The 26,521-nt window shown below is 30.8% G+C and overlaps 3 protein-coding genes, 1 long non-coding RNA gene and 1 pseudogene across 5 annotated transcripts; 2 read left to right on the top strand and 3 right to left on the bottom strand.

Annotated features, from left to right (window-relative positions):
* Window positions 1-6,153: 6,153 nt before the first annotated feature.
* On the bottom strand, window positions 6,154-8,277 carry LOC106430843 (transcription factor MYB51). Its single transcript, XM_013871637.3, has 3 exons — window positions 7,811-8,277; window positions 7,580-7,709; window positions 6,154-7,150 (listed from the first exon to the last, which is right to left on the bottom strand). The coding sequence occupies exons 1-3, from the start codon at window positions 7,944-7,946 to the stop codon at window positions 6,415-6,417; spliced, it is 1,002 nt and encodes a 333-aa protein (XP_013727091.1). The 5' UTR covers window positions 7,947-8,277; the 3' UTR covers window positions 6,154-6,414.
* Window positions 8,278-9,137: 860 nt separating this feature from the next.
* Window positions 9,138-14,743, top strand: LOC106385289 (annotated as a pseudogene).
* A 3,002-nt stretch (window positions 14,744-17,745) lies between these two features.
* LOC106387671 (60S ribosomal protein L6-1-like) lies at window positions 17,746-19,037 on the top strand. The gene is made up of 4 exons (XM_013827573.3): window positions 17,746-18,069; window positions 18,299-18,405; window positions 18,494-18,675; window positions 18,761-19,037. The coding sequence occupies exons 1-4, from the start codon at window positions 17,810-17,812 to the stop codon at window positions 18,914-18,916; spliced, it is 705 nt and encodes a 234-aa protein (XP_013683027.1). The 5' UTR covers window positions 17,746-17,809; the 3' UTR covers window positions 18,917-19,037.
* Window positions 19,038-19,126: 89 nt separating this feature from the next.
* On the bottom strand, window positions 19,127-22,722 carry LOC106413474 (tetraspanin-11-like). Its single transcript, XM_013854245.3, has 2 exons — window positions 19,963-22,722; window positions 19,127-19,781 (listed from the first exon to the last, which is right to left on the bottom strand). Exons 1-2 carry the CDS (start codon window positions 20,467-20,469, stop codon window positions 19,470-19,472), a joined length of 819 nt encoding a protein of 272 aa, XP_013709699.1. The 5' UTR covers window positions 20,470-22,722; the 3' UTR covers window positions 19,127-19,469.
* A 959-nt stretch (window positions 22,723-23,681) lies between these two features.
* Window positions 23,682-25,869, bottom strand: LOC106386207. Of its 2 annotated transcripts, XR_001277443.3 has the most exons (6): window positions 25,594-25,869; window positions 25,257-25,466; window positions 24,869-25,135; window positions 24,704-24,784; window positions 24,489-24,578; window positions 23,682-23,929 (listed from the first exon to the last, which is right to left on the bottom strand). It is a non-coding gene; the product is annotated as an uncharacterized LOC106386207 (long non-coding RNA). The 2 variants fall into 2 exon arrangements; XR_001277442.3 differs by having other exon boundaries at window positions 25,257-25,858.
* Window positions 25,870-26,521: the final 652 nt, after the last annotated feature.

The raw sequence follows: 26,521 nt of genomic DNA, 5'->3' as shown, positions 1-26,521 counted from the left end.
AGAAGAAACTGAGATGTTGAAACCCTTGAGTGTCGTCGACGAGATCGAAGGAAGAAGCTGAGATGTTGAAATTAGGGGTGGACAAAAAAAAACTGAAACCCATCCAAAATCTATTATCAAAATAATAGTTCGTTTAAGATTATACGTATTAAACCGAACCAATAAACTAACCGTTTGTTATTATTTGAATTAACATACCCCAATCTAAGACAAAAGTCACTATTATTTTTGGTTTTTAAAATTTTCTATTTACTTTAGTTAAATTTGGTTTGGTTTGTTTGTGTTATTATAAATTTTTTTGTAATTTTTATTGCTTTTATTTCAATTTTATATTTAATTTAATTTACATAAAATAGTTTTCTCTAATTTTCTGTTTTACTTTAGTTAATATTGTGTTCTTATAAACTTTTGGGTAATTTTCTCAAATAGTATTTCTTTTTACAAAAATAGCTTCAAAAATTAATATTAAATAGCTTTTGATCAAAAAAGAAAAAAAATCGTGTCTTTCTTTCCCAAAACATTGTCGTTTTGTAGGATGGAAGAAATGGGCCAGTGGTCCCATTACGTAGTTTTCTTTGCTCATAAACTCGCGACTCGAACTTTGGGGTTTTCTTCCCGAATAAGGAATCAAAATGGCCTACGTGGAGAAGGACGTAACACTTTGCTGACAAGTGGCGACATGATTCGAGTTACAACTACGAGAACAACTCAAGATAACAAAAAAATAATACTCCATCTGTTTCTGTTTCTGAACGTAAAATGTTTCAAAAAAAATTGATGTTTCAATATATAAGATATTTTTTAATTTTTATGTAACTTTTACTTTATTAAAAATTGTGTAACCAATCATATTTAATAATTTATTTTATTATTGGTTGAATACAATTATTTTATAATTTTAATGATACTTTCTATAAAAAATAATTTTTTAACATGTGTGTTTTTTTCTAAACATCTTATATTTAGGAATTATATCTAAGAACAGATGGATTCCATATTGTTAAACTATTCAGATAATGCATGGTAGGTATTATCAAAACGGAGCATCAAAGTTATCAAAAGAACAGATCTCAATTATTTTTAAAAATATTTAGCTTTTCGTTAGTAAATATTTTTTTTTGTATAATCCTGTGTTTGCATCATTGGATTGGTGATTGCACCTTTTCATCAAATCGCATATTCTTCTATATGCCTAACAAATTAATTAGGTATCATACCGCACCAATCAATTAAGCGACTTTTCAATGCAATCAGGGAAAAGGGTAATTAATCGCATAGAAAAGTTTTTTTTTATAAACCCTATCGGATCAACCGGTCGGTTTCGAAAGAACGCACTTGGTACTACAGAGTGGACTAATCCGAAAGTGTACCACACTATCTGTCCGAATTTGAAATATTTTCTTACTATTATCAGATGATGGATACATCATCTGTTACGGCCTACCATGTAAACTATTTAAGCCGAAGTCCAAACTCAGACTGGTCAAAACTGACCAAATGGTGATAATTTAGTTTTCAGGAGAATCGAACCTAAGACTAATGTGTATATACATCAAGATCCCAAGAGACTGCCATTAGACTATTCCATTAGTATCGAGCATATTATAAAATTATATAATTGTCACGAGCATGTCTCGGGGGCATTATTTCTATAGTATCGAGCATATTTTATTTAATTTTTGTTTCTTTCGCCTATGTACATTGAAGTTTGAACAAGAAATAATTAATGTCAACTGAAAAGGAGCCAACCTTGAAAGTTTATGATTTGATAAATTAAATAATACTCCACTGAGTATGGTTAGCTTATTGAATATTTTGTTATAATTTGTTTGGTGGCATTATTACCGTCACTTAGGACAGGGCATTTTATCCGTTAAATTTGATTCAATTCGTTATTCGTTTTGATTTGATTCGAAAATTTCGGATATCCGTAAATCTTCGAAGCAAAACAAATATTAAAAATCAATATCCGTTAAAATCGAAGCAAATCACAAATATTAAAATTTTGGAAAGCGAATATCCAATCTGATCCGGTAATATATAAATACATGTATATCTTGATTATATTTAAAGTTTTAAATGTATAAAATTATATAATTGTTATTCTAACATATGATTTGACTAATTCTATTCACATTATTACTTATATAAATACATAAAAGGAAATGAATAAATTTATGACAATTATAATTTTTTTCTTTAAGTTTTGTCTTATTATAATTGTTAACTAAGTTTAATTTTTTTTATAAAATATGCAGATTCACTATTTCTTTTAATTTTTATCTTATATATCATGCAAAAAAATATTTTACAAAACAAATTTGTATCAAAAATTTAAGATTATTTGCATTAATCAAAACATATGAGATATCTGTAAGTACTCGTAAATATCCGCAAATATCTATTTATTTTCCGGATATCCCTTTTTTTGAATATCCGTATTTTTCCGAAACAAAGCAAATCGAAAAATTAGACATTCGTAGCGTACGAAGCAAATCACAAATACCTTCAAAACCCCGGATAGCTGATCTGTGGGCATGCTGTGTCACTTCATATGGTCTTTTGTAATGTCAAGAGTCCGGCGCAAGAATGTGGCACAGCCATAGAATGCCAACTGCCCCGATCGGCAATGGGTTGTGACGACCCACCACAACATACTCTTGCATTATTTAGAATAATATGGACTTTTAGTTAAAAGAGTATCAGATAAGAAGTGGAGAATTAAAGGAGAAAAAGAAAATTAGATGGCCCGGTTGATTGTGTAGTGTACATAATCATAAAAATACAACTTGTTGAATATCCCTTATATATTAATTGAGGAACATTTGAAAAGATGTAACCTCAATTTTGTATTAATTAAAAGAGGCCCCAATGCATAGGTGGCACTCAATTAGGTAGTCAATTACATTCAATTGAAAAATAAGTAGGTCCACATTCGATTTTTATATGTTGTTAGATACATAAGTTGGTCAAACTATATGATATAATGATATGATATGATATTTTCTTTCCTTAAATAAAACCTACGGAATTACCATAAATGACTAATATATATATGACAATTAATGAGTTTAATAATAAAGATTTGATAACAATGTATATCTCCTCCATCATTTTTTGTTTAATTTTATATTATTAAAATAAATTAAACAATCAAATTAGCTATAAAAATAAAATTTAGATTTTTTCGTATATGTTATATTTTGAATTTTTAAAAACGACAATAAATGACTAAAACTATTAAAATTATTATGTTAAAAATTAATGATCAATGGTTTAACATTTTTATTATAAGAAGATACACATGATTTTAAAACCATATGAGTAAAAAATATCATTTAATAATAAAATAAATAAATATATATATATATATATATATATATATTAAACACTATATACCATAAGATTACATAAATATTTTAATATTAAAAATTTCAATGAATTTTCAAGAACATTTATAAATTATAAATTTATTAAAGATTTAGATTGAAAATTTTGTTATCGATGATTTAAATATTTTGTTATAAAACGATATGAACGATCATAGAACGTATGATTATAAATTCTTATTTAATAAATAACTATACAAAATATACTATTCCTAGAAAAATAGGTTGGTTCATCTTAACTTATATTACACTTTTTATTAAACTAACTATCGAATTGATAAATAACGTACCAAAAAATATTTTGCACTTTCCTTAAATAAAAGCTACGAAATTACCTAATATGATTAACATATATGTGAAAATTAATTATAATGAATAATAAATATTTGATAACAATTTTTGTATCTTAGTTCTTTTTTTAATTTTATATTATTAAAATATATTTAAAAATCACATTAAATATATAATAAAAACATTTATAATTTTTCTTATATGTTATATTATGAATTTTTCAAAACGTCTATAAATTATTAGAAATTTGAATATCCCCACTCTGAAAATTTTGTGATCAATAGATTATTTTTTTTGTCATAATAAGTTACAAATGATCATAAAATTGTATTAATATGAACTTTTATTTAATATTATAAGAAGATACACATTATTTTAAAACCATATGAGTAAAAAATATCATTTAATAATAAAACATATATATTTATATATATATATAGATTATACTATATACCATAAGATTACATAAATATTTTAATATTAAAACTTTCAATGAATTTTCAAAAACATTTATAAATTATAAACTTATTAAAGATTTCACATTGAAATTTTTGTTATCGATTATTTAAATATTCAGTTATAAAATGATATGAATGATCATAGAACTGTATGATTATAAATTCTCATTTAATAAATGACTATATAAAATATACTAATCTTAGAAAAATAGGTTGGTCCATCTTGACTTACATTATATTTTTTTATTAAACTAACTATCTAATTGATAAATAATCTACCAAATTTTTTTTTGCACTTTCCTTAATTAGAAGCTACGAAATTACCTAATATGATTAACGTATATATGAAAATTAATTATTATGAATAATAAATATTTGATTACAATTTTTTGTGTCTTAGTTCTTTTTTTTTAATTTTATATTATTGAAAGATATTAAAAAATCACATTAAATATATAATAAAAACATTTATATTTTTTTTTTATATGTTATATTTGAATTTTTAAAAATGTCTATATATTATTAGAAATTTGAATATTCCCACTCTGAAAATTTTGTGATCAATAGATTATTTTTTTGTTATAATAAATTACAAATGATCATAAAATATAACGCATATGAATTTTTATTTAATAAATATTCAAACTAAATAATATATATATATAAACACTAATGATTTAAAGCAACAAGATTGGCTGATCAATTTAGTCGTCCAGTTGAAATCTTTCAAAAGTATGTGAAAGACTAAAGTCAAAGTAAATATTGATTTAGAATAGTAGTTATATTTTACTAACCAAATACCGAAAAAAACCGAACCGAACCGAAACTAACCCGATATCCGGGTTGAACAGCCGTAATCCAAATGAAGCCAAACTATTGTTTCATTCTCCAAAATATAATAAAAATAATAACTTAATCCCGCGCAAGGCGCGGGTCTTATCCTAGTATTGAATGTATAGTCGTTCATTCGTAGAAGCAGCACTCGCAATACTTGGATTTTTGGACTACAATTAGATTTATCGTTCAGATTTTCTTTGCAATAAACTAAACATCTAAACCAGAAAAAATAACTCATTCGTTAAATTTATTCTTACAGTTTCCACTTAGGAGTTCTATTTCAAAATTGGGACTAAATTTTTTGTTATTTTGGGAATAAAACTTAAAATATAATAGTTCTATATATATTAAAAATCAAGTTTTATATATAAAAAAGTTTTAGTTTACATTTATTTTATCTTTTAAATAGAATCATGAATAAAAATGAACAATAAATGTATTAATCATTTTCATTTGAAATAATTTTATTCTGATTCTGTTTTAAAGTAAAAGTTATTATAAACTTTAAAATAATTTATTCTAAAATAGATTTTAGAGTAAAAGTTAAATGAAAATAAAAGAATAAAATATGGATATATTTTAATCATAAATTGCTATGATTTTGTAATCACTGTTCCTAGAGGTACTATTTTAGTGTTTGTAATTATTATTATCACTTTATATATAGAGAATATTAGAGAATTAGAAGACACTGGGAAAGGAAAATCATTCAACTTTTACAAATAGTATTGAACAAATCTCAGCTTTTACTTTTGTTTTATGCATGGTGCCGTCAAAAGATGTAATGATAATGCAATTCTTCCCCTCTTTAATCTTTGGAATGTTCAAAGAAGGTCCACTTGCTTTCTGTCGGTCGCATACCTCATTAGAGAAATGACATATTTAAGGTATACATAACTACATATATAAGTCCTTGAAACCACTTAAATTATCTATATTGTATGTATAATTAAATTATATATATTGTATGTATGATTATATCAACTTGCTCGATGCACTAGTCATAGGCACTTAGCTTATGAGCTACCAAAGCAGTAGTGTTAAAATACCGTAATTCTCAATTTCGGATAGTTTTTTGTTTTGTTTTGAAAAGAGGCTTAATTAGAACATGTCAGGATAGTTACAAGTCGACATTCTAATTTTACTGGTACATGTTTTGCCTGTTATCGAATTATGAATACTAAAAGTCTAATATATATAATACACTCGTTAAACTTATTATTACATTACCATAAATTTGTTCACTTCATATGAAACACACTTGAGCGTAAACATACAAAAGAGTAAAAACAATTAAAAACACTCATATGTCAATACAAGCTACATGCATGGTTCAGCATCGTCATTATCATTATTCATTATTATCATAATCACCAGCCTAACATATCCATCGACATGACATAACCATGATCATATTGAAATGATCGTGTAAGATTCATTCATGCAAAATAGTTATCAATATCTTCGATATTGTCTTGATGCTCATAGACATGCATCACCTCGACGTCGTCGTTCACGTCCTCCTCAAGAAACCTCGAAAGTTCTTTCATAAACTCAGTGTTGTCAACACAAGACTCTTCCAACATCATGAAATCTTCATCGTTCAGAAAATTTGAGAATCCGAGATTATCCTCATTATCACAGTACATTAAACTATCATTAACGGATGCATCAGAGAATGTGGACGGAGACGATGTAGCGTTACCGTTAACAGTCATCTGGCATAGAAGATCTGAGGTTGGTGTGAAAGAAGAGCTAGTTGACTTATCTGATTCGGAGTTAACGGTGACACTTGTAGTAGTAGCAGTGTGACTTGTAGTAGTAGTAGTAAGTGGGCCACCACTTCCGATAATCTCAGACAGAACGCTTTGATTGATTCTCTTTCCGAACCTATTAGCTACTCTGTTTAAGAACTTAGCCGATGATAATACCGGCTTCTTGTTGCTATTCTTCACCTTCTCATTATCAAGATCATCTTCACTCGTTATAATTGTCTGAATAACGTTTTGCTTCTCTGGAATCTCTGGGAAGTTTTCTGATTTGTCGGAAATCAAGCTCTTGTGTGTAACCGGATCGACACCTTTCTTTATCAAACGTTTTTTGATATGAGTGTTCCAGTGGTTCTTGATTTCGTTATCGGTTCTTCCCGGTAATCCACGAGCTATTGCAGCCCATCTGATTAAACACCATAAGATTACACGATATTATTAGTCATGATGATAACACAGTATATAAGAATATAACATACAAATTGTTCTAAAAAGTATACATATATATAACGTATAAACCAAGATATTTTCTTTTAGTTCAATTTTCTTCGCTGGAAAAGTTGAAATATGTTTTGTGGAAAACACATATTTTACTTATTTTTTTGCTCATATTATTTGTAAATTATAAACATGGAGTGTAATCATGTTTTGTAATTATACAGGCAAATGTACAAGCAAAGATTTTACTCCCCTTATTTAGAATTTTAGAAAGTATTAAATAAAAGAACTAAAATGTGTTAAAATACAGCCATTTAAGTTATACCCCAGGCGAAAATGGACAAAATATTGGGACAATATACAAAAAGAAAAAGTTGAGAGAGATAGGGAGACTAACTTGTTGCCATGAAGGGCATGAAGAGAGATGATAGAACATTCTTCATCTTCAGTGAACTCTCCTCTTTTGATGTCAGGTCGTAGATAATTAGCCCATCTCAGTCTGCAGCTTTTGCCACATCTTTTGAGTCCTAAATCATTATAAAATTATTTTATATTAAAAATCATTGATCAATAATAGCCAGAAAGGCCAAACATTGAATATTCAAATAAGGCGGAATAAAAAAAATACCAGCTTTTTCGGGGAGAGTTCGCCATCCACCTTCACCGTGACGGTTGACGTAGGAGACAAGCTTCTGATCTTCCTCGGGAGTCCATGCTCCTTTCTTTAAGCCTAGTTCAGCTTTGCAACACGGTGTCCGCACCATTCTTGATTCTTGATGGGGTTGTTCTCAAGTGAAACAGAGAACAAAGAGAAAAAAAAAATGAAAACCTGAGAGTTGAACAAAGTGTGAAACGGGACGTGTGATCATAAAGATTGAGCACATGATCTTTTGATTAAAGAGTTCAGACATCGGTAGATTCTTCTTATTGACATCTTGCTAGCTCGTTTGTGATACTAAGAAGAACACAAAGAGCGAGAAAGAGAAAGATATCTCTACTTGCTCTGTTTTCTTACCACAAAGTAGAGAGAGAGAGAAGCTTTAGTTTATTTTTTCTAAGAGTTGTTTGGTACACTTGCGAAGTGAGCAACTTTGAGGACGAGGCAGCATCTTTATTTATGCGTGCTTGTAGCTGTACGTGTGGCTACTGCCAACGACGTCGATATGTATGTGATTGCCACATGGCTCGTTTTGATTCCTTACTCAAGATTTTCTTTTGTATTTATCAAAAATCATGCCAACTTTTTAAGTGGAATTTCGAGATGGACGTCTGATTTTTCCATAAGATTAAATAATTAATTTTCAGTTATCTTTTCTTTTTAGGTGCACAACAAATAATAGTACTAAGACGGCTATTATATAATATTTATCACATGCAGAAGACCGCCATTTGTGATATCATATGTGTCCTCCTTTTTAATTAGAGTCCATGCCAATATCAATTTTTCTAGGTGAATTATTTGTTAATCGAAATTCGGATTGCTTATAGTTTATTAATAGTCTGTTCTCTATGCCAATATCAATTTTTCTTCAAAATTATACAAAACATCTTTGTCAAATACAATACAGCGCCGCAGCATTTGGAACACCAATTAAATTATAGTATGTTGAATATTCTTTCAGATTTTTTGAAGATATTTGTGTTGACTAAATAGGTCGGTCCAAGTACTAAACAATACATTTTTACCCAATATGAAAATTTAAAATTTAGTCGAAAAATCAACCCTACCAATAGAAGAAAATGAACTTTCAAAAATGAAAAACAAAGAAAATAATAAATTTTTACATAGAAATTGAAAATATGGTAAACTTCACAACAAATAAGATAATTTATACATATCAAAACCTTTATGGAAATATCGGAACCATAGGACTTCGGAAATAATATGGTCAATTTTGAAATATTACATATCGAAAACATGGTCTTTGTCAGAATGTGTTCAATCGTAGTAAAAGATGGAGTGCGGACTTTTCTAAGTAGACTGAAAACTTCACATTTTTTGTTAAATTCCAAAAATAATTTATTAGACATTAGACGACAAGTTATTAAAGAAACAATAGGCGTGCGAACACACATAATTGAAAATTCGAGGAAGGTGAGTAATTTATACGGAAGTGGTCGTATTTGAATTCGATAAACTAAGCAACAACTTGGTCACTCAAACACTGGACTTGGACAATATCGAAATCGATCATACCAAGAAAAATTATAGGGACCGAAGAAGAAAGATAATAGCTTTAAGATTTCGTACAATTAGCTTCCACTCTTTTATTTCGACTAGTCAACACTTAACTTTGGGTTTTTGTCTTCCAGCGACTTTAGATGAGCGATTTATCAAGTTAAGAACGGCGACTAACTTATCCATGAGCAATCCTAAAAGACTTGGTCTAGCGTTACCAATCTGGTTAATTTCCATTAATCATAGGCGACATTCTGTTTTTAATCTGTTCACATTTTTATTTGTTTTGATGAACCAGATTATAAAACATCTTTTTTGATACATTACTCTTCGTTCTAAAAGAAGACAACTAAAATCATAATTTTCTCTTTTATGTCGATTCTTGTCTAGACTTTAAAAATCACAATTTTAGTTTACTATAAGTAAAATGAACTTTGTAAATGGAACATGTTTTGTAAAATAACTTAATTTTCAATTAATTTTATAGAGATTTTGTGTTAAACATTTTGATATGACCCAACTTTGTGTACTCATTTCAACAAAACAAAGATAATACTTGTTCCCATTATATTTCTTTTGACAACCAAAATCACAAATTTCTTTCACGTGGATTCTTGTCCAGTCAGATTTTCTTTTTATTAATGGTATCTATGTAATTAAACTATGTGAGAATCAATCCCCTATATATTAATTGAGAAACATTTGAAAAGATGTAACTTCAATTTTGTATTAATTAAAATAGGCCCCAATGCATAGGTGGCACTCAATTAGGTAGTCAATTACATTCAATTGAAAAATAAGTAGGTCCACATTTGATTTTTATATGTTGTTAGATACATAAGTTGGTCAAACTATATGATATAATGATATGATATGCTATTTTCTTTCCTTAAATAAAACCTACGGAATTACCATAAATGACTAATATATATATGACAATTAATGATTTTAATAATAAAGATTTGATAACAATTTATATCTCCTCCATCATTTTTTGTTTAATTTTATATTATTAAAATAAATTAAACAATCAAATTAGCTATAGAAGTAAAATTTAGATTTTTTCGTATATGTTATATTTTGAATTTTTAAAAACGACAATAAATGACTAAAACTATTAAAATTATTATGTTAAAAATTAATGATCAATGGTTTAACATTTTTAGTATAAGAAGATACACATGATTTTAAAACCATATGAGTAAAAAATATCATTTAATAATAAATAAATAAATATATATATATATATATATTAAACACTATATACCATAAGATTACATAAATATTTTAATATTAAAACTTTCAATGAATTTTCAAGAACATTTATAAATTATAAACTTATTAAAGATTTCAGATTGAAAATTTTGTTATCAATGATTTAAATATTTTGTTATAAAATGATATGAATGATCATAGAACCGTATGATTATAAATTCTTATTTAATAAATAACTATATAAAATATACTATTCTTAGAAAAATAGGTTGGTCCATCTTAACTTATATTACACTTTTTATTAAACTAACTATCGAATTGATAAATAATATACCAAAAAATGTTTTGCACTTTCCTTAAATAAAAGCTACAAAATTACCTAATATGATTAACATATATGTGAAAATTAATTATTATGAATAATAAATATTTGATAACAATTTTTGTATCTTAGTTCTTTTTAAAAATTTTATATTATTAAAAGATATTAAAAATCACATTAAATATATAATAAAAAACATTTATATTTTTTTTATATGTTATATTTTGAATTTTTCAAAACGTCTATAAATTATTAGAAATTTGAAGATCTCCACTATTAAAATTTTGTGATCAATAGATTATTTTTTTGTCATAATAAGTTACAAATGATCATAAAATTGTATTAATATGAACTTTTATTTAATATTATAAGAAGATACACATGATTTTAAAACCATATGAGTAAAAAATATCATTTAATAATAAAACATATATATATATATATAGATTAAACTATATACCATAAGATTACATAAATATTTTAATATTAAAACTTTCAATGAATTTTCAAAAACATTTATAAATTATAAACTTATTAAAGATTTCACATTGAAAATTTTGTTATCGATGATTTAAATATTCAGTTATAAAATGATATGAATGATCATAGAATTGTATGATTATAAATTCTCATTTAATAAATGACTATATAAAATATACTATTCTTAAAAAAATAGGTTGGTCCATCTTAGCTTACATTATATTTTTTATTAAACCAAATATCGAATATTAGAATTGATAAATAATCTACCAAATTTTGTTTTTGCACTTTCCTTAATTAGAAGCTACGAAATTACCTAATATGATTAACGTATATATGAAAATTAATTATTATGAATAATAAATATTTGATAACAATTTTGGTATCTTAGTTCTTTTTTTAAATTTTATATTATTAAAAGATATTAAAAAATCACATTAAATATATAATAAAAACATTTATATTTTTTCTTATATGTTATATTTTGAATATTTCAAAACGTCTATATATTATTAGAAATTTGAAGATTCTCACTCTGAAAATTTTGTGATTAATAGATTTTTTTTTTTGTTATAATAAGTTACAAGTGATCATAAAATATAACGCATATGAATTTTTATTTAATAAATATTCAAACTAAATAATATATATATATATATATATATATATATAAATACTAATGATTTAAAGCAACAAGATTGACTGATCAATTTAGTTGTCTAGTTGAAATCTTTCAAAAGTATGTGAAAGATTAAAGTCAAAGTAAATATGGATTTAGAATAGTAGTTATATTTTACTAACCAAAATACTGAAAAAACCGAACCGAACCGAAACCAATCCGATATCTGGATTGAACACCTCTAATCCAAATGAAGCCAAACTATTGTTTCATTCTCCAAAATATAATAAAAATAATAACTTAATTCCGCGCAAGGCGCGGGTCTTATCCTAGTACAATACTAAAAGGGGAATAAGGATTCCCCTCATGCTTCCACGTACTCAATTATAATCAACCAATCAAAAAAGTGTTTTTTGACACGTCAGCAAATTATGGGTCCCATTTGGGAAAAAAATGTTTTATCATGGGCTGCGTCACTTGAGAATACCCAATTGGTATGTGTGTTTAATGAATGTAACAAATGGATTGTGTGAGACTAATTGAAGAAGTCGTTTATGTTTACGACGTCGTAGAAGTTAACCTAGGTTTTCTGCATCGCTTCAGACAGATCTGGAAACTCACCTTTCTCTTTTATCTTTTCGTTATCTGATTATCTCCGGCGAACTCTTCATTTTCCCGTATTTAATCACTTCAACATAAATGGTCACGATTATTTACATCTCTGTGAACCCTACTTATATAGCTTTCGGTCTTTATTCCCATCTCCTAATCTCCAGTGAGATAAGCTCTAATTCTATCTGGTCTCTTTAAAAGCAATAAAGATCTAACATTTTTTCATTTTCTCGGAAAAGAAAAACAATCTTTCTGAAATGGATCGCTGAAGGAGGGATCGCATCGATCGTAGCGGGATGTTCGACCCACCCGCTTGATCTAACCAAGGTCTGAATGCAGCTCCAAGGGGAATCAGCCTCGATTCAGACAAATCTCCGACCAGCTCTTGCTTTCCAGACTTCCTCCGCCGTTCACGCGCCTTCGCCTCCTCCGCGCGTGGGTATAATCACCATCGGATCTCGCATTATCAGACAAGAAGGCACGTGCACTCTCTTCTCCGGCATCTCCGCCACCTCCGCCACCGTTCTCCGCCAGACTCTCTACTCGACGACTCGTATGGGTCTATACGACATCCTGAAAACCAAATGGACCGACCTGGAAACCAAAACCATACCGACGGTGGCGCCGAAACCTCCGGTGATGAACCCGGCGGATGTTTCCATGGTGCGCATGCAAGCCGACGGAGGCTCCCGGTGGTCGACCGGAGGAACTACAAGAGCGTTTTGGCCGCGATCGCGCAGATGGTTCGCGGCGAAGGCGTCACGTCGCTGTGGAGACGTTCGTCGATGATGATAAACAGAGCACGCGAGCGTCGCAGCTGGCTACGTACGACTCGGTGAAAGAGACGATTTTGGAGAGAGGGTTGATGAGAGACGGGCTCGGGACTCACGTGACGTCAAGCTTTGCGGCGGGGTTTGTTATGTTAACCTTTGGGACTCCTCTACCTGCAGCCAAATTAGGATTAACATTAGAAGGCACCCGTGACTCCACACCATACATAAAGTCAAAGTAAAACATAAGAATCATTAACCTGGCCAATTGCTTTCTCCCCATTAACCTCCAAGACCTGACCACGATTTCTTTCCTAGACTCCGATTTGCTTGTGATTTTTTTTACGTTTGGTTTTAATTTTTTTTTTTTGTCGTTTTCTTGATGAGTAGGTGGAAGCATCGGAAAACCAAGCTGGCGGAACAGTAGATGCCTCTCTATGATCTTCCTTCGAAGATCCTTTGTTGACTCTTTAATGTTGATTTAAAGGTAGGCTTCACTTTCGTTTGGTAATACGCTTTTTTTGTTTTTTGAGTGTTTGAATTATAAGCTAACTTTAAGATTTGTCTATGATTTTGCATTAGTGGTGCTTATGCGCAGATTACTCTTTTTCCGGAACCTATTGTAAGTTATATTTTCTTATGTTCATTTAGTTGGAGCGGAGTATAGGATGATCATATTCTTCGAAAATCTGATATATTAATTTTTTTTTATTTTCCAGCAAGACGAGAATGCAATTGAGAAAGAGGCACCTCTTCCTCCGCCCCCCCAGGTTCCAAGTGCATTCCTTCTGCAAAACCTTGACTGCTTCGGACACAAGTACACATGGTGGATTTTCTGTGCTTAGCCGACATGCTGATGAATGTCTCCCGCCTCTGGTTGGTGCTTTAGTTATATATTGAAAACCAATATTCCTGAATTTTGTTCCAAAATATGCTTTAATTCAATGTTTCCCTTTGTTTCTTCTTTCAGGATATGTCACGTCAGTCTCCTACTCAGGAGTTAGTAGCAAAAAAATTGCATGCAAATGAGTGGCGTTTTAGACATATTTTCCGAGATAATGGGAATTTGTATGAGTTGCATTTGTATGAGTGGAGGCGGGGAAAACGGCGCCGTATAAGGGAGCAGTTGATTGCGTGTTGAAGACGGAGAGAGCTGAAGGGATCATGGCTTTATACAAGGGGTTTTTGCCGACGGTGTCGAGACAAGCACCGTTCACGATGATTATGCCGGTGGTGTTAATATGTTCTCATTCTATGTTTTCTATTTTGAGTGTAAATTCAAGTAGATAGATTTCTCATCTGGGTAACGCATCATGTTTGAAAGTTCAGATCTTTGAATCCAATTTAATAATCTGCCGACAAAACTTTGTCTCCCCTATATACTTCATATAGTAGACCGGATCAGTGCATCTCTTATCAAGTCAAGGCTTTATTGAACTGTCACAGATTTCAACCAATCATCGACAATGTCTTCCTCTGCTGCTACCGTTGCTCAACAAACTGTTTCCTCCTCAACCTTTGACGATCTCAGCCTTGGTCCGACTTCACAGGTGGTTGCTGGCCGGATCCTCTGCTTTTGGGATTGAAGGAACATGAAGAAAAATGGTGAATTTGTGGGTATCACCATCCTCTGGCTAGATGAAAAGGTTTCAACATTCCTCTTTTAACCTTTAAAGATTATCAAAAAAATTTAAGCAAATTTACAAACTAACAGATAATAAAGCCTTACTTGGATTCAATGAAAGGATCCTGTGTTTGCATATCGGGAAAACAAGGCTCTGTTTTACTTCAATCAAAGACGTATATTCAGATAATAACACTGCGTTCACTTAGAACAGTTTAAGACCTTATCTCTCCACGTTTGATTGCAAGTTTGATAAAAGAGATTCATCAAAAGTTTGTAGTTTTCTTTGCAGTGTAACATGTTCATTAATTATATTTTTGTGTGGTGGTCTGAAAATGGTGTTATTCTCATTAACATATTGTTTTGGTCTGTCGGTTTTATTTTAGGTGTAAAACCTCGACTGATGAAGGCTAAGATCGAGGTGCTGAGATTTACTCCGGTGAATCAACCGGAGTTCCAGTGAGTTATCACATATTTTATTGAATGAACACATACATCTATGAATCCTTGAATAAAATAAGTTATGATTTTGTTGGGTTTCCTCATATAGAAGAAAGATTAGGGTTAACATGCTTTTTGGAAACCTGAAAATAATATGTTTTTTAAACTAGATGTGGAAGGCATGGACCTTCAAAGAACTACTTCTAGAGAACTAGGAAACTCGTTGCAGGTTGTGATATTTCCTTTATTTTAAGTATAGTAGAAGGTTCATGGATATATGATATATCTATATCCTTCATAGGTAGTGGTAAATACAGTCGTACACAAATAAATTTAAACATTGTAATTTGCAGAATTGTAAGTGTTTTATATGAAAACTAACAATTTCTAACATGCATATTAAGATTTTATTGGTTGATTGAAAATTATTTCTAATAAAAGACTTTTTCTGCAATAGCCTGTCCCAAAAGAAGTTATAATAGCTATTTTTGCCCCTAACTGTACGCATTCAATTTAAAATCACGTACTTGCAAGTTTTGCATTTTTAGGCCCGAAATAGCCATGACCTTCATTATTCTCTTGACTATTAAATCACAAACTTAGACTACTAAGCTGCAAAAAAATAAAGCCTCAAAGAAAATCTAACATACAAATTTACTACAACTCAATACCCCACCATAAATCCTTAAAAATTACTAATATTCACATGCAAAAGACCAATTCAGAACACACCATCTCCTCATCCTTAATATAAAGCAACAACATCCTCGCAGCGTGCGTACGTGAACACAACATCATGTACACAAAATTAGCCAATACAGCAACAACGTTCCTGGCAGAAGAAGTGAGGCAAATGCGAGAATAATAATAATGCAGTTCGTAGGTTTGCAACTCATATTGTAGGGCATGATCAAACCGTAGGAGTTAGAATTCTTAAACCGTTTTTGTATATAAATTATTTTCAGGAACACACAAAACGTCTATGCAATGTGTTTAATCAGATTTAAGTTAAGACTTCTTCAGAATTTTTGATTAAAAACCTAATTCCATACCTCAGACAGTGATAATTTTTGTATATATCTACCATTTATAATTTTTAGAAAGCTTTTAAGTTGGGTTTGAAGTCCTCACTAATACATGTTTTCGAGAAGTCATTCAAGACCATATTTGAGCAAGTATCTCAGCCTTGCATAAAGGGATGACCGAGCACACAAACACTACCCAACAAACAGAAAAAACTAGAACATCAAATAATAGTATTAATATTCAAAATTATTTCCAAAAATTCTGATTAATTAAATAATTAAAATAAGAAACTGTAAAATTAATATTACATCAACAACGGTAAGAAAGTAAACCTTCTATAAATTTACAACTAATAATATTTCAAATCATGATGCAAAATTTTCTTTCTATCACAAACAAACTTAAAAAAAAAAAACAGAAATTAAATAGCAACAATAAATGTTAAGTTTAAATTTTGGTTAAAAACGTTGACAAAATTATTTTGGTTAAAACAATAAATTGAAGACAACACATAAAGAACTGGTATACAAATCGGTGGTACTTTCTTTTAAAGACAAGTACAAAAATGAAACTTAATAATTTTAAAACCAATCAAAATTTATACAGTTGTAATTATAAGCTTTACAATTGTTTTACATAAAAATAACCAATATAAAGAATATATATATATATATATATATCTTAATTTATAATTTAGTTAACTTTTTATTAATCTTACTAATATCCTACATAAAACTCCAATAAAACACAACAAATTATTTCAAATAGTTTTAAATTTGCATTTATATTTATAGTTCTATAACAAGTTTCAGTGTATATCATATTTGTTCGTTTTTAAAATAAATATAAATATAAAAGTTAATGAATGTAAGCCGAATATAAGAAATATGAATCGAACATTTTGCTCTGACCCAACTCTGTCTACTGATTCAACATAACAAAGATAAGACTCGTTCCTTCTTTTTCTTCTGATTAAAGAATGCAAAACATGGCAAAGGCCTTTACTTGGTGGAGTCTTGGACCATATCTCATGCGTTTGTTATTTCGGCACTGAAGACATTTTTAGTAAAAAAAAAAAAAAGGGTCATCTTTGAGAATTAAGAGTGTTTCACAGTTCCTTACTGAGAATTTATTTCGCATGCATTATTGCCCCATCTAGCTTCAAAACCCGTATTAGTTTTTAGCCCATTAAGGCCCATGAGATATATTCAACACATATTAGGCCCATTAGGTTTTGATTCGCTGCTTATCGTCCTTATATTTAAGCGCGGCTAACTCCAATCTAGGGTTTACGCACGCCACTGAGGAGAGGAGAGTTCATCGCAGAGAAGAGAGAAAAATGCCGGCGGCTAAGCAGAGGACCCCGAAAGTAAGCCGAAACCCCGATCTGATCAGGGGTGTCGGCAAATACTCTCGCTCGCAAATGTACCACAAGAGAGGTTTGTGGGCAATCAAGGCCAAAAACGGCGGCGTTTTCCCCCGTCACGACGCTAAGTCCAAGGTCGAAGCTCCCGTTGAGAAGGCCGCCAAGTTCTATCCAGCTGAAGACGTTAAGAAGCCTCTCGCCAACAGACGCAAGCCTAAGCCCACCAAACTCAAGTAAAATCCATTTTCTTTGATTAGTGTTTTAATTGAATTTCAATCTATAGCAGATTTGAGCTTGTAGGTTACGTAACATAATAGTTTTGAATCATTTGTTGGAATCAGCAGTTTTTTTTTTTTTTTTTGTGTTTGGAGGATTTGCTGAAACGTTAGATTCATAAGAGATTTGCATATTTATTACAGCTAGATAAGTTATGTTCTGTCTGCTATTGTGTGTGTGTTGCAGAGCCAGCATTACTCCAGGAACTGTGTTGATCATCCTTGCTGGTAGATTCAAGGGCAAGAGAGTTGTCTTTCTCAAGCAACTCACTTCTGGTTTGCTTTTGGTTACTGGTTAGTTCTCGTCTCTTCACACCTTGTAATAGTGTTCGGTTGTTCAATTTGGAAGGTGTGTTCATACGTTTTCATGTGTTTGTTTCAGGACCATTCAAGATCAACGGTGTCCCTTTGAGACGTGTTAACCAGTCGTACGTGATTGGCACCTCCACAAAGGTTGACATTTCTGGAGTCAGCATTGAGAAATTCGATGACAAGTACTTCGGAAAGGTTGCTGAGAAGAAGACCAAGAAAGGAGAAGGCGAGTTCTTTGAAGCTGACAAAAAGGTTAGCAACACACAAAGCAACTTGTTACAAGCTTTCTTCTTTGTATCATTACTGAATCTTTTGGGTTCTTATTTATTATCATTAGGAGAAGAAAGAGATCCCACAAGAGAAGAAAGAAGACCAGAAAACCGTTGACGCAGCTCTGATCAAATCCATTGAAGCAGTCCCAGAGCTCAAGATCTACCTCGGCGCCAGGTTCTCTTTGTCACAAGGAATGAAACCCCATGAGCTCGTCTTCTAGATTTCATCTTATCGTTTTGTTTCCCTTCATGTTTCAAGAACACCTGTTTTCCCCTGAGTTTTTATCCCTGGATCTTAGAAAATACACTATCTTCTCTGATTTATATATCGACGTTCTACCATATCATCAATGAACTTAGAGAATCTGCATAATCATGAATTAATTTTAAACCAAAACGATTGTTACGTTTACTTGTGTAGCAAACTACGACATGACGATTGTTATGTTTATTTGTGTAGCCAAACATGACGACGTCCTAAGAAACGAAACGAACGTATGAATAGAAATGTGAGTCCATCCGCAACCGTGATACCCGGTTAAGAGGCCAATCCTTAATAAATCACTAACAAATCATTCAAACAAACCAACTTAGAAATGATCGTGCATAATCACTTGTCACTGACAAGTCATTAAAAAGTTTGGATAATTATACAATAAAGGAGTTATGATTTGGTTCGAAACAAACATGACAATCCTAAGAAAACAAAAGATAATTAACAGAAACTAATTAACAAAGGCATAATAAAAAGACACAACTTAAAACATAGTGTGATCAGGCACGGTCACTTTCGGTAGCGGCGAGATTGTTACGACGAGCACGGCAACCGCATGAACAGACGGTCATGAGGAGTACGAGGAGACATATGTTGAAAACCAGAAGATGCCTCCACTTCTCTCTTATGTTGGCTAACACACCCGCTCTGCATGCGTTGCAGTTAAAACATAACTCCGTTTGCACGTTACTCCACGCACCGCAATCACCGTTGTCCGTCGCAACCGTCGTTGCATTTTTCGCCGGCGGCATCCAGAACGTCGCGTTTCTGAACTGGAAGTTGCAATCCGACGGTGGCTTACAACAACCTGACTGCTCAAGACAAAACAAGAAATATAAAATTATCTCATAAAATATAACCGATAAATACTCTTTCAAAAAATCGTTAAAAACCGATTTTTTAGAAAAAAATTGTTTCGATTATAACTGATCTGCCGGTTATATAGAACATTCGTTATATACTTATAAAATTCTAGGCAAGGAATGAAAATACCTGGATTGGAGACAAGTTCTTGTGATAAAACGCATCAGCGATCTGACTAACACGACCATCACTCAAATCATCACAAACGCTAGCCTCAGCGAGACAAGACCTTATACCAACCCATCTCTTCCCACCAACAAAACCGTTTAGCCAAGTCGAGAAGTCCACCGTATGGTACTCTCTATACACTCGACCAGAGACCACATGACCGGCTCCTTTGTTGGTCACAAAGAAGAGAAATATCGAGAAAACCAGTAACGCAACAATGCCCGCAATCAGTATGATCAAGTAGGAGACCATTGCGACATTCTCCTTGAAGCAAGATCCTATCACTCCTATTAAAGACACCAAGAAGAGGATGATCCCGGTCGTGAGGAGTGGTGCACGAATGGCTGATTCACAATCGGTCACGTCTTGATGAACGAACATGTAAATGGAGTAACCGATGGCTGATGCGCCCACTAACATCACCAACGTGTTGGCTACACCCACAACGAAGTTGCTTACTCGAAACATTTTTGTGATTTTAGTTTTTGTTTTTCTCTCTAGTGAATGTGATTCGAATTTGATAATTATGTTTTGAAACGTTTTCGTGTGTGTTTTTAAGAGTGTGGGTTGTTTGGGTGAAAGAGTGAACGGTTGATTTTTGAGTAGTGGGGGATACTAGTGGAGATTATGGTGTGGATTGTTGACGGATTCTGTAGCAGTTTCTGGTTTTTTTTTCTTCAGAAAATCTATTTTAAGCCATTAAGATTTTGAGAAATAGATTTCCTTTTTTTTTGTAACAAGAGATCTAGGGAAACTCGATTTTCAACATTTTTTTCAATTTTCTAGCTTTTAACAATATATTTCCTTTGTATATTTGAGTATTAATAGCAATTTTATATAACCCTCTTGGTAGTCTATAAGAATAACTATTTTAGTGATAACCTCTAATATTTTATAAAATTGAAATAAATTATATAGTTATCTCAAATATATATTTATCACAAAATAATAATAATAATAATTTGAATTTAAATTCAGTAATAAAATAATGTACTTCTTATTAGAATCATTAATCATATTAGAAAAACAAAAACAAAAATTTAAAATCACCACTCATGTTTTCCAACAAACTAAAATAATCTACTTAAAAATTAAAAATTAAAATAAAAATAAAAACCACTTGTTTAGTGTTTAAATACTGGTTTATGTCACTAGAGTTGGAGAATGTGTGTGGAAAGGTGTGGAAAGGTGTTAAGAATATCCTTCAATTTAAGGAATAGTTAGTAGCTACATTAGATTTCAAAATTATGTCAGAATTATCACGTCACTAACAGTAAACTCTTCAAATGTTGCTGGAAAAATGAAAACATTTTGCTTTTGTTTAGCGGACTAAATGCTTATAGAAAAAAATAATATGTTTATTATCAAACTATTTTTGACATGAAACTTCGATAAATACCATGCAGTTACATTGGGATGTAGGAACTGCAAGTGAATTGATTACACTAGGGGTTTAGCCAAACGCGGAGCTGGGTACGTTGTCGATGCATTGTGTTGTTTTGTGTATGTAATTGTATTGTTTGTTTTTTGACAAAAGTTTATTTGGTCATGTTGTCTATAATTGTCTACGAATGGATGATCGAAAGTTACACATGTTGATTAGATAGATCTAACAATGACCATAGTATTCATTTGTATTGTTATTTTCTTTTATCTTATATTGGTATAGATTTGATTGACCTTTAGTGTGATTTACAGTTTAATGATAAAAAATAACCGAACTTATGTAATTGTTAATTTACGGTCCAAATAGTGTAAGGAAAAGGGTTTAAATTTTAATTTTTAAAATTTTAAATGTATATGTACAGTAAATAAAATAGTTTTCTTAGTTTACACGGATTTTATTGTGAAGCTTCTCAAATGAAAGTATATTTTTTTTTGTAAAATTAAAGTAATAAGTGGAGATATTTATATATTTATATTGTTATAGAATTATTTAATGTAGAGGTTTAGCGGTTTTTTAATAAAAATAGTTTTGTGGTTTAAAAAAAAAAATTCAATCGCAGACCAAAAAAAGAAATTGGTATAGCTTTATGTTTCGATAAAGTGATAAAGTAAACTGGGTTTAAATTTTTTGGGTTTGAAATTTTGTGGGTCTTGGAACATAAGATTTTTCAGCTTCTAACTCAACCGTTAGGTTGTTTTTTTTCCGTTATCGGAAGAGCTTCTAAATTTTTAGTTATTAGTTCAACAAATTGATCGTCTACCAGATCTAAGCTGGAGAGCCCGCCGAAGGCATCTAGGGGCGTAGTTTCTGCTCAAGCGCGGGGAATATGTATAGGTGATGTAGTATTTTGTTATAGTCTTTGCTTTACCAAGATTTGTATTCTAATACGATTGAGGTGGTGTACTGAAGTATGGTTATTTAGGTGTTTCGTATGTGAAATGTTTTTAAATCTCTTTTAAACCTGTGAGCTTATTAGGATGCCAACATTTTTAATAATTTTACCGTAAGCAAGATCAATAAAACATATATTAATTATGTACTCGATCAACTCTATCATCTTTAAGGATAATTGACTGCTGGATTTTGGTTTTTGTTAAAGGTTTATATCTTTCATGTGTGTTAACAGGTTGTTTTTATTTCTCTCACCCGTTAATTTTAAAGTGTTCAAGTCATAGAATTCATAGTATAATATATTTAAAATGTTTCGAGTCATAGAATTCATAGTATAATATATGAACCAAGAGACACAATTTACATCACTGTTTGTGTCGAAAATAATAATAACTAGATCTCGATCCGCGCAACCGCGCATTTTTTGTTTTCATTTATTTTTATAAAAAATATTTTGTTTTCAATTCTAAATTGGTATATATTATATTATATATGTGTCTATTAATTTTTAAAACATAATAAGTTTACTTTATATTTTTTCATTGAATAGATTGTTTCAAACTTTCACATGTATTTGTATCTTCTCTACATATATATTTTTGGATTATTATTTCATTATTAAAATCGTAACTATATATAACATTAGTAAAATATTGTTTTATTGTCATATTCAAAGATATTGTAACATTTCACAAATTTAGAAAGTTTTTAAAAAATTAAACTTTTCGCTTCATAAATTTATATTCTCAAGTAAATAATTAAACATTTAGTTTTTGTTTAATTTTTAAAATAAACTATATAGTTTAAACTTTGTTTTCATTGGTTTAAGGTAGTAAAGATTAATCATTATTAGATAATATGATTTTTGTTATTTAAAAAAAAATCTTTATAATTTTAAAAGTTAACATAGACAAATATTTAAATATTTAGCATATAGATGTATAATATTATAACATTAAATGATATTCCCTCTGTTTCATATTAAGTGTCGTTTTGGATCTGTGCACACGGATTAAGAAAACAATTAATTTTTCACATTTCCTATATAAAAACATAATTATCAATACACCTAACCATATTTCAACCAATAGAAAAATAAATTACAGAATAAAACTAATAAATTTTGCATTGAAAATCGAAAACGACACTTATTTTGTAACGAAAAAAATTCTCTACAACGACACTTATTCAGAAACGGAAGGAATATCTATTTAATTTATACTATCTATAAATCTAATAGATCATCTATTGTTTAAATTCAATTATTGATAGCCCAATAAAAATTTCTATTAGATCCAAAATTTAAATGATAAGATTATATATTAAATGTAACACGACTTTCTATGAATAAGTCCATTAGGTCAATTTTTTTAAAAATCACACATGAATCAAGGTTATGACTTCTGTTTTAATATATAAAGATTAAGGTTCCACAAAACAAAAAAAAAGGAAAGAACCTTGCAGCCGGTAGGGTTCGCACTAATTTGATCAAAAGGTGTAACAGGCTTTCCAATGAAAAATGTGATTTCCAAATCAGACAGATTCTTAAGATCTGAAGCAAATGGGGTGGCATAGTAGTATGTGCAAAACCTGAAACAATTAGAAGAAAGGGTCAGACTTGCATTGAAATTTGCAAACTGGTATTAACATCAATGTCTTTCTCGAGAAGAAACCATCAGTCGACTATAAATAAATATTGTCGTATTTGTTAGAATGTATGGCTCTCAAAGGAATAACATGGTATTCTCAATCTACGCTTATTAAAAAGTTAGATTGACCATTTCCAAGATCATACATACACCTTGGTAGTGGTACCAGTAAACCCAGCACAAACCTTCAACATATTTTAATACCTACAAGGGAAAGTAGGTCAACAGACCTGATGACAGTTTCATTTTCTTCTAAAACTGTCACATGAGTCATTTCAAGAAAGTAGTTCAAATCTCGCTATAAACCTCCTTAAAAGATAAAAGAGATGTGTAGATATTTGAGGGTCAAAAATCGTCAGAATGAGACTTTATGGGATGTCAAGAGTTATAAATGCGCACCAAAACACATTTAGCACATGACTGACGAAACCTTTACTCCATTTTATACGTATAACAAATCATCAGAAGAGTGACAGAGAAGTCGATTGACATAAACTCACCAAGTCTTGTATGATTTGCTCAGTTTCCTCTGAAATGGACGTACTAAATTTCTCAGCATAATACCTCTCCTTGTAGCCGGGCTCTCCCAGCTTAATATACACAAAAGAAAGATCAATTTGAGGTGTATCTCTTAAACAATTCCCACCGTAAATAAAGAGACCAAAATCTCTCCAGCTTACAGGCTCATACTGAGAGAAGGTTGCAACAATCTTACCTTATTGTCTATCGGTCCAGGTGGTATTTCAGATGGGCCTCTTCTTGATATTTGTTTCATTTCTTCATTGTTCTCCATTAACTGATACCAAAATTAGCACACCGTTAGTCAGAGCATATGCAGTTTGAACAACAATAATAACCCATTGATTAGAAAGGGAGTTACAGAGAGCTAGCGGACCCGGGGCTAGAGGGTTAGTGACGAGCCTAAGAGATTGAAAAATTGGTTCAGATAGCTTTGTGCTGCATGCACGAGGAGCCAGCTCTGAGGCCCACAATGGCGGCCGTTGTTATGTTCTGAGGGGAGCATACCGATAGAGAAGCACACAATTCTTAGCTGCATCCTCTCTTTTAATTGGTTCACCCTCACAGAGATTCTATGTATCTAGAGCTTGATCAGTCTCGATAACTTTGAACTCCACACTCCTCATTCCTGCTCTCACAGATGGCAATAAAAAATTATGATACTGACATAAATAAAAAGCATAAACTCCAAAAGACGGAGATTGACAATGGATGATATGAAAGATAACTAAAGATTCTATCTAACTTACATTTGAGGTAAGCATCAAAGAGGTTTCCGGTGACTCCTTCGACGGTGTCATCAACAGGCAAGATAGGCACACGCTTTCAATACTTGACGTCAGGGCATTGGTGTACAGAGATGACATCACCCAGTCTAACCTTCAAGTTGGACCTTACGACCTTGTTCATTCTGATTCATCAGCAAGCAAAATGAAGACAGTGTCCTTCCTTTTCTTACCCTGCAAAGCGAGAAGTAGATCATTTTTAATGACATGACAAGTAGACCCTAACTCAATGCATATACAAATATAATAACAAAAAAAAGAAGATTCAGGTTGGTTTGACATGGTGATTGCCGAAATTAACCAGAGAGAGAGAACAGGAAGGTAAAGAGATGGGAGGAGAACTCATTAGGTTTGCAGATTTACGGCCAAGATGAAGTGTGGAAGAACGCTAACAACTATTGAAGCCCTAATGACTTAATAATAATCGAACCAAACTTAGAAAACCCAAATCAGACCAAACCAAACTAATTAACCTATTCGACCAAAATAAATAAACCAGAAATTAAGTGGGTCCCACGTGGACAGTAAGCAAAAATTGATCTATTATAATATATAGACTAGATTTTGATCCGCGCTTTCAAAGCGCGGGATCGTTTCTTTTTTAAATTTTATTTAAATTAATAAATATTTGTCTAATCTATAATTTAATAGATTTTTTTATTTGTTTATAGTCAATTTTTATAATATTGTCTTTTTTATTTTTTTAATTATTATTAAAATAAAAATGTATGTCCTATATTATTCTACGTAGATCATGTTGGTTTGTTCGAAGGTGTGGGTTTGAAAGAAAACCGGTGTTACCTATTTATAATATTGATCGGATTCAAAGCGAGGTGTTAGGTTTTAGGAGAAACTTGGGGAGAAAGTTGAGAGTCTTCTCTTTAAAATCGAATCTCTCTATATTTTAATATTAGTTTTTGGAAAATTCAGTTACCATGTCAAACAATTAAAATATTTTTCTGTGTGTTCCTCAAGTTAGGGGATTATCTTTTTATTTGATTTGATTCCGTAAATCTCTGAGTACGAAATTGGATTTAAGACGACTTATTGGGCTTAAAAAACGAAAATGTAAGTAGCAAATTGGTTGGAATTTTTATTTTTGAAAAACATTTAAAACAATTGAAAAATAATTGAAAAAGGGAATGAAATGTTTTGTAATTAATAAGAAAATTTAGGGGCATATTCATATGAAGTATTCTGCTTTAATAGTATAGATTACCAATTACAGA

This window comes from Brassica napus, chromosome C8, assembly GCF_020379485.1.
Source record: "Brassica napus cultivar Da-Ae chromosome C8, Da-Ae, whole genome shotgun sequence".
NCBI classification, from domain to species: Eukaryota; Viridiplantae; Streptophyta; class Magnoliopsida; order Brassicales; family Brassicaceae; genus Brassica; species Brassica napus.
Note: the sequence above shows the minus strand (reverse complement) of the source record. Positions and strands in the feature narration are given on the sequence as shown.